General features: G+C 41.7%; 1 protein-coding gene across 1 annotated transcript; it reads right to left on the bottom strand.

Moving 5' to 3' along the window:
• Positions 1–3,355: 3,355 nt before the first annotated feature.
• Positions 3,356–6,984, bottom strand: LOC115556655 (uncharacterized). The gene is made up of 5 exons (XM_030373826.1): positions 6,951–6,984; positions 6,490–6,648; positions 5,997–6,068; positions 5,382–5,432; positions 3,356–3,796 (listed from the first exon to the last, which is right to left on the bottom strand). The coding sequence occupies exons 1-5, from the start codon at positions 6,982–6,984 to the stop codon at positions 3,414–3,416; spliced, it is 699 nt and encodes a 232-aa protein (XP_030229686.1). The 3' UTR covers positions 3,356–3,413.
• Positions 6,985–9,982: the final 2,998 nt, after the last annotated feature.

Below are 9,982 nucleotides of genomic sequence, written 5' to 3' on the forward strand. Positions count from 1 at the left end.
ACATTAAAAAAATTATAAATCAAACTTTATATATTTTCTATTTTATTAATATAATTAAAAAAAATAAAAATAAAAGGATATTTAAATATAGAAGGATATAAAAATGAGTGGACACACCGTTCAAACTATTGCAATAGATCATTTGCTACTATCAAATTCAAATTGTTACATCTTTTTGAATGAATAGATAAGTAAGTACCCTAGCATAGAAAATAGACACTGTGGGTGTGGCTGAGAAATCAAATCCCATGTATTACATCAAATTTGTTAACCAGCAGTTGGCTGAGTGGTATAGCATCTCCCCTGCAATACGGGTGACACGAGTTCGCGTCCTGGGTACGTCATTTAATTCTTGCCGTTGGCTTATTTTTGTAATTTCCTTTATATCAGAGAAATTAGGCCTAACAATTTACTTTTTATATAATAAATATGTCTTACAATATCCCTATAACCCAAATATACCCTGCAAAAACTCAAGGTAAAGTTTATGTTAATATTAATGTTACTGATAAGCCTTTGTCACAATGACAAAGACACTGCATGGAAAATTGCAGCCACATAAATTCCATTCAGGTGAGTTTCGCGGCAGGCAGCCAAGAAACTCACCACTGACCACTGACCACTGACCACTTCTGTTGAGAAAAAATACTATGGTCAGTCAATTTAGAATATTCAAAGAAATGGAAAATAAATGACATGAAAAGCTTTTTTTATTTCTCCAGTATTCCTTCCTAAAACACTGATTCGGTGGGGATTGAACCCCGGACGAACGGGTGTTAGAATAATTTGCGTCTCTCTTGTAGATCGCACCATCTTTCATCGTCTTTGTTTAATACGACTGCATCACCTTCTCTCTCACATTTCACTTTATCAAGTTAGAAGTCAACTGCTCATGATCATATCGCTGCGTTATCTCTGTGGAGATCCGCTGTTCCCCCCACCCCTGGAACAGCGGAGCCGTCGCATTTACAACAGAATGAAACCCAATAAACCACCAGTGTGTGCAGGGACCAGGAGGGTAAATTGGGGTTCTAGCTCACACGCGGAAAATATAAAAATGTGCTGCTCCAAATAAGCAACAAAGTCAGTAACGTGTCAACTGTGTTGTCATGTGTTGTTCTACTAAGCGGACGCTTGATGGTGACGTATTACGACGTGATGACAAAAAAATACTATTTCATTCATCCAAGCGTAATGATTTGTTATTCTTTAATATATTTGATAATTTGTGTATGGCTTAGTCTTAAAAGTATCATGTTTGTGTGGTATGTACAAGAGCCTACCGTGGCCAGGGCACAGATTGCCTTGTGTGAATACAGGCCAGAGAACAATAGGGGCCAGTTGAGCACGGTTAGGTGTGAAAACGGCCAACGGCCACGGCCAGATGGCCTGAAATCGGCTTCGTCCTCGCCTGCCTGACGCTGAACCCCCCGCCTGTCGCCCAGTCCTTGCCTGCCTGACTGACTCCCTGTTGCCGAACCCTCGCCTGCCTGACTACCACTTGCTTCGCCCCAGCTTGTCATCTACCCCGTGTCCAAGTAAACCCTCTTTCCTTTTACCCCGTCTCTGCCTCCCTGTGTCCGGCCCTTTGGTCCCCTCGCCCCGCTCCTTAACACCAACAGTGCAAGCAGGCCAATGGCAACCAAGCGCGCAGTCCTTCCTCCCTCACTTTAAAAATCCACCAGCCGCCACTGGTACACATACGTAAACATACATATAACTATGTACAGATACTTAAACGTACATGCACATAGATAAACAAACATACTAATATACACACACAGTATGTGAAATGTGTGTGTAATGGCAGTACAAGTACACGATCTTCAATAATTGTACGATTTCTAGTTCCTATTCCTGTCCTATTTCACATTCCTTACACTTGTCCATTAAGTTTGCACGTCTGAGTTATAGTTTGTTGTTCATTGGTTTGAGGCTAGGTTCCATTGGACCAGGCCCGGTTCCAGAACAGAATGCCTTGGGGTGCATCTGAGATTACAGGGGGTGCACCAGTACTATAGGACTACTAAAACCAGCTACCCAGCTTCAGTTCAGACTTCGCTTTTTTACACACAGGCCGTTCCTACCATAGACAAGCACTTCTGCGTAGTTCTACTGACATGTTGGAACATTTCAGCTGCAACATTAGCTTATTGATATCTTCGATAGCTTTGAATATGAGATAGGTTTTTGATTTGTGTGATGTGTGAGGTGTAAAAAAGAACAGAATTCTACACTAAAAAAAAAACATGTGACTGCATTTCAAAAATAACGTTTATTTTTTATAAATTGTGGCAGGATATTTGACCTAACAAATAATTGTACATTGCCACTTAAAAATAAAACAGATTTTAGCTGAACAAGGAAAGAACACTTTCAGACTTTGAACTTTGAACAAAAGTAATCAGTATAATACTCTTAAAGTTAACACGATTGTAAATAAATACAATAAAAAGAAATATGGGTTCTTATGAACATAATACATTTAATACATGTATTGGATATCCAACGGATATGTAACTGTTGCTGCCGAAGAAGTTCAACGTCACTACCGTGCGCACCATATACTATATGGGTGCGTGCATTTTGCACACGACGCCGGCATGACACACGATGCCAGCCGGCGGCCAATCACAGCAGCGCTGATATAGAGCGACAAACCGACAACATTGCGACCTCGAGTGTGATATTGCTTTATACAACGGTTATACTAGCAAAATGTACTGTTAATAATAATTGACAATAGATTGTGATTTGTTTGTCTTTTTAATCATATAAACGAATGAAATTGCTTCCGGCAACAAAAATAGATCACCACTGAGCGGTCAGAGTGATGTTGGATGCTCATATCTCAACGGTATTTAATGGAAATTGTCACAAGTTTCATTACAATTTGTTTTGTGAGCAAATATTTTATTATTTTTATCATATTTATATAAAAAAAATCTTCTTTTTTTTTTTTTTTTTTAATTGAGGGTGCAAACATTTTTTTGAGGGGTGCAATGCATGCTTATGCACCCCCGTAGAACCGGGCCTGCATTGGACCACACACATGGCTGGTTGTCTACTTCCGGTATAAACTAAACGTCAATGGACTTAAAAAACACCTCTGTCACGCCATGACACCCACAAAAATTAGGGAATGGTTCACGGAATTCGTGGTTCGGTTCATATCACGGTTTTGGGTTCACTACGTTTTGGGTAAAGCAGGGGGTGACACAAGTGACCATAAAAAAAAGTACACGTATAAACATGTAGTGACACACACACACACACACACACACACACACACACACACACACACACACACACACACACACACACACACACACACATATATATACACACATGCATGTATATATATATATATATACACCCACCTCGAGAACATTATGAAAACTTCAACAACAATGTTATGAATATATCAACAACAATGCTATGAACACATAAACAACAAGCATCTCTCCTTGGATCCAGAACTTACCAAAGACAAGCAGCTCAGCGGTGTGATTGGCCGTGCCAGCGCTGTTGCTTGCCATGCAGCAGACCGTGTTCACGCCATACCTCACCCCTCTGACGAAGAGGAAGCCCCTCTCCAACCAGGCCTCTGATTGGTTGTCTGTGCCATTCATCTCCAGGGGCCGGCCATTGTGGAGCCACTCTACTGTGGGCTCCGGCGTGCCGCTGGCATTGCAGGTGAAGCGGGTCGTTTGGCCCACGGGCAACACGTGGGTAGGAGAGTGGAACTCTGTGATGCTGGGGGCCTCCTCCTCCTCCTCCGTGAGCATCACTGAACCTGAAGAAACCAGGAGGAGAGGAGTGAACGTCTACAACACGGATCTAGAGATGCAGCGTCAGACACTCCCTTCATTCTATCCCAACACCTGTCCACTAGAGGGCGACCCAGGAGTTTCACACCCAGTATTCTCGCCTGCCTTTTCATACATGATTGAATAACACAGCAGTGTCTACAAAGATTTCCCAGGGAGATTGACAAGTCGGGGGCAGAGCTTGCAGACAAGAAGGCAAACCTTTAATCAGCTTTAATTTAAACCAATGAAAGCAAACGCAGAAAAAGATGCTACGTAGACGCTGGAGATACGCAGACAAAGTAAGAGTTAATCGTTTCATGTTCTAAACTGTGTTTAAAATATGCAAGTGATTTGTGGTTAATTCAATTTAACTTCTTACTATCAGTTATTTCTTGTATGCCATCCTAATTATCTCTTACATGTTTTTTATTGCATATCCTTAAGGCGATTATAACCTGTCCTACAAGGTCCTACCAATTTTTTTTCAGAGTATCTTGATGTAGAGTCCTGACCCTGTGTAGTATACCACATTAAGAACCTGACCTTTGGTGAAGACTCAATCAAACCGGTCCATCTTTGCCTTAGGTAGAACTGTAAACCTCATTCTATTAGGCGCATAACAAAGACCAGCGCCTCTGTACTCTACTGCTCCCCCTGCTGGAGGAGGAGCCTAACAACACCTGCAGTACCACCATGCTGCCACAAGGGGACATCCTTTATTTTGGTTAGTAGTTTAACAGTTTATGCTCTGTTGGCCTGACAATCAAAAAAAAAAAAATATATATATCTATATATATTAGTGGTGGGCCGTTATCGGCGTTAACGGCTGCGTTAACGCAAAACTTTTATCGCGCGATAAAAAAAATATCGCCGTTAATCTATTTTCAAACACTTCCTTGTTCGGACCCATCACGTGCCTGAACTAACCAATCAGAAGCTAGAATTTAGACTGAGGTAAACGTGAGGGAATCAGAGAGGCAGATTCAACAGAATATCCTGACTGTGTTAAATATGTAAACATTTAAATATGTAATAATTGTGTAACATAAATATGTAAATGATTACCTGAATAAAAATTGAAAGTACATTTCTAGCAAATTAACTCCAATATAAATTATATTATTTTAATCTACAACTTTCCAATATTTAACTTCTAAACTTTACATTATTATGGATTATTACACGGCTCTTCTCAATGCTGTAGACTGCTCCATTCACTTGCATGGGCCTTCCCAACGTACTGCTGTCAATTATTTTTGTTTATGCTCCGTTCACTTGCATGGGCACTTCACAACTTCCGGCGGTGAATAATATTTGATAAATCACCATTTCCCAGTATAATTGACCGCTGTCAAGGTAAACGAACAGATTTTTGCCGTTTGCCATTTTAATGTAGATTCATTTTGGAATTAATCTAGATTAAAAAAAAAAATCTATTCCCACCACTAATATTTATATATATATATGTAAGGAGGGATGTTCAAACATAAATCACAAAAGCCGAGAGTATTTTTGAATGAAATAACATGATTAATTTAATAAGTCTCATAACTTCTATAAAGCCCTCACCAAGTTCATCCAGTAAGTGCTCTCTCCCCTCCGTCCAAGGTGTCGCTGAGTCTAGGACAGGACAGAGGAATATAGAACATATGAGCTCTAAAACAGAATGACATCCTAACATAACAGGACCCACAGCCAACCCAACACAAAGTCCATCCCCCTGAAAGAAAACATGTATTTACAATTAATATTGATATAAATACTAATTCTTATATTGATAACATTTATTGTGATTATTTACATTTACATTTAGGGCATTCAGCAGACGCTTTTATCCAAAGCAACTTACAATAAGTACATTTGTCCTAAAAAGTGAAACAATATATCGCTGTCTGTATAGTAAAGATGTTCATATAACCAAGTGCAAGAACCAACAATTGCTAGGCTAACCTATTCCCTGTGTACAACATTGATATCAGCCACTGCAGATGCTACACAATTAAGTACTATGAATATGTGCAATGTAGATTAAGTGCGTACAAAAGTGTGTACATTGAGTGCCAGGACGTACACCTATAATAATAATAATAATAATAATAATAATAATAATAATATCAATAATATTAGAATTTTTACTTCTATTGTTATTTTTATTTTAATCAGGATGATATGATTTAGACTCACTGAACTGCAGGGAGATTAAGAGAATACTCAGCAGTCCGAATATCAGCAAGACAATGCTGCAGGACTTTAGGGCTGTTCAGGAATAGCACACACACACACACACACACACACACACACACACACACACACACACACACACACACACACACACACACACACACACACACACACACACACAGTTATGTACACAGGGATATATTCATGGCTGTCATTCACAGTCCAGACAGTCTTCCTACGGTCTGCAGAATCCCTCCCCATCTAGAAGAAACATCAGAAGTACTGTAGCTCTCGTGTTGAATTATGAACACTCTTAAGCAGAACAACTGGTCTCCAGCATACTTGTTATTATTCCCTGATTATTGACATGTACACACATACAGTTACACAGTAATACATTCATACACACAGTTATACAGTAATACATAAACATAATACATGAAAATATTTATTTTAGTGGTTTATTTATTTTAAATGCTCTAAAAAGGTCACCTACCAAATCTTCTGTGGCTGGTCTTCCTTGGGTCCAAAGACTTCCTCAAGAAGTCCTCAGGTTCCATAGTGAGTCCAGGGTCCGGTTCAGAGACAGTGTCCATGGCTCCTCTCTGACAGCTTCCAGGGCTTCTTCTCTCAGCCTTCAGCCCTGCTATATTAGCTGGAAAAATGGTGTCACATGTTTTAACTCTGACCAATCATTGGCTTGCAATGATTGGTCAACACAAACACAAACACACACACCACACACACAAGCTGAATGTCAGAAGATTATTTGTCTTGTATGCACTTTAGACTTCATACAAGGCTTTGCTTATTTATACAAGGCTTTATTTATTTAGGCTTTATTTGTCTGAATAAATGCCTTGCTTAAACGTAACTAATTTGTGCCTTGTGAAAATATTCGCATTGGTTTTGCTTGAAGAATACAGCATTCTGGGGTTTGATTCTTAATTACTTTACCTGTCACAGCAGCAACCATTAAAATAACGTTCATGTAATGTCAAAAAATGTAAGTTGTTCAGTGCCTGTCGTTGCTGGACTCTAATTGACATCATTTATTAATTAATCTATTTCACAGCAGTGAGCTGCCCACTGTAGTTGCCCGCTAAAGCTGCAAGCACACCGCCGCGCGGCAGCCGCCCTGATAACCGCCTCGCTGCCGGAGGGTTCACGCGGCCGTGGGAAGGGCCAGGCGTTCTTAAAGCGGCTGCTACTGCTGCCGCTGCCGGGCGGCTGGCGCCGAAAGTTAGGGAAAGCGCAGGGAAAGATGAGCGGTAGGGCAAAGTGTGTGCGCGTTCACGTGGGCGGCAACCGCTTACTGGTCCAACAGCCGCGGTTGTAACCGCCTCCCCTCTGCCGCCCGTCCCTCATGGAATGAATGGAGGCGGCGAGTTGCCGCGCGGCGGAGTGAGAGCAGCTTAACAGAGCAAAGTGTCCCAACTGGGGGGAATGAGGACATTTGTTCAGGTTTGCAGGTCAGGTCAAGGACAGGTAAACAAACCACTGTCTGGACCAGAGCTCTACTGGTAACAAACCACTGTCTGGACCGGAGCTCTACTGGTAACAAACCACTGTCTGGAACGGAGCTCTACTGGTAACAAACCACTGTCTGGACCGGAGCTCTACTGGTAACAAACCACTGTCTGGACCAGAGCTCTACTGGTAACAAACCACTGTCTGGACCAGAGCTCTACTGGTAACAAACCACTGTCTGGACCAGAGCTCTAGGTTAAAGATAACTATTTGATGCTATAGTTAGAGTCAAACACTGCCTGGTGTATGAATGGATTCCACGATCACATACAGTGCTATTGTTGTCAATTGTTTGAAGACATGGTGATTGTCTCAGTAGAAGTGATGGTCATTATGCTCATGCAAGTCACCTCTTTATGTTAACCCATGTGTGTGGTATAGGGATTTGTTTTATTTGATTATGCATGGCTCATCTTACACATGTAAAACATGTAGCAAATTATGTATTTTTTAAATCAGTTGAATTAATAAATTCACAAGTTGATTTTAATCCCTGAGTACCTCACTGATCTACATTTGATATACCTGTAATGTTTGAGATATATATTCTTGCCACCTATTTGAATGCCATATAAATAGGTTAGTACAAGGCCATGCACACACACACACACACACACACACACACACACACACACACACACACACACACACACACACACACACACACACACACACACACACACACACACACACACACACACACACACGCACACACACACAAACACACGATGCAAGGGAATTGGCTCCTACAGTCATACATATACATTATTCATTAACTTATCTTACAACTGGGCTCAATAGTCAGTGATATTAGTTAATCAGTTACTTCAGGTGATCTTATAACTGGGTCAAATTGTCAGAGATATTAGTTATTCATTAACTTGCTGTTATGGGGTTGAACAGCTAAGGCCTTTAATAAAGACTGGAACCACAAAGAGGAGACATAATGTGAATAACAAAGAGGTTAAGTTAGTGTTAAGGTTGTACCTTAAAGCTTCTCCACACAGACCAGTTGAATCAGTCTCTAAAGCGCCACCCAGTGGATAAAGATGGGACTAGTGATGATAGGACGCATGAAAACCAAACTTACTTTAGACACACGGATTGAGACTCCACTGTTGTGTGTGTGGTCATATCCTCCCTCCACACACTGATGAAGAGGTGATGGAGACTCCACTGTTGTGTGTGTGGTCATATCCTCCCTCCACACACTGATGAAGAGGTGATGGAGACTCCACTGTTGTGTGTGTGTGGTAATATCCTCCCTCCACACACTGATGAAGAGGTGATGGAGACTCCACTGTTGTGTGTGTGGTCATATCCTCCCTCCACACACTGATGAAGAGGTGATGGAGACTCCACTGTTGTGTGTGTGGTAATATCCTCCCTCCACACACTGATGAAGAGTTGATGGAGACTCCACTGTTGTGTGTGTGGTCATATCCTCCCTCCACACACTGATGAAGAGGTGGTGGAGACTCCACTGTTGTGTGTGTGGTCATATCCTCCCTCCACACACTGATGAAGAGGTGATGGAGACTCCACTGTTGTGTGTGTGGTCATATCCTCCCTCCACACACTGATGAAGAGGTGATGGAGACTCCACTGTTGTGTGTGTGGTCATATCCTCCCTCCACACACTGATGAAGAGGTGATGGAGACTCCACTGTTGTGTGTGTGGTCATATCCTCCCTCCACACACTGATGAAGAGGTGATGGAGACTCCACTGTTGTGTGTGTGGTCATATCCTCCCTCCACAAACTGATGGGCAACCTGGATGGTGGTTGTCCCGAGCTATATACTATACAGACTATATAGATATTGTAGCGGGCCAGTGGGTGTGGGGTTTCCACGCTACCAAGTTGAGTAGACAAATGACGCCACTCACAGAGCAGTTCCAAGCACAGAATGGTTCATTTACCTTGTAAATGAAACCAGGGTGGGAAAAGGGTGATCCACCTCTTATATGATCCAGTCCAACACTTTCCACCTCTCTCTCTCTCTCTCTCTCTCTCTCTCTCTCTCTCTCTCTCTCTCTCTCTCTCTCTCTCTCTCTCTCTCTCTTTCTTTATCTCTTTTGCTTAGTCTGTGTCATTCTCTTCCACTCTGTCAAAACCTTTCTTTTTTTCTACGTTCACTCATTCTTTGTTGCTCCTCTTCTCATTGTTTTACTTGTTGGTCTCCCTCTTTCTGCCAACATGCCCTCTACTAACAATTATATCTCTCTCTCTCACCTCTTTATGTCCATCTCCCATCCTCTCTCACACCCCATCTTCCTCTCAACATATGCTGTGGTTCTCTCTCTCTCTCTCTCTCTCTCTCTCTCTCTCTCTCTCTCTCTCTCTCTCTCTCTCTCTCTCTCTCTCTCTCCCTCTCTCTCATTAGCTCTCACACAGTCCCATTCTCTCTTTTTCTCTCACACTAATTAGTTCTGCATCTCTCTTTCTCCCTCCAGCTT

Source organism: Gadus morhua, chromosome 13 (genome assembly GCF_902167405.1).
Source record: "Gadus morhua chromosome 13, gadMor3.0, whole genome shotgun sequence".
NCBI classification, from domain to species: Eukaryota; Metazoa; Chordata; class Actinopteri; order Gadiformes; family Gadidae; genus Gadus; species Gadus morhua.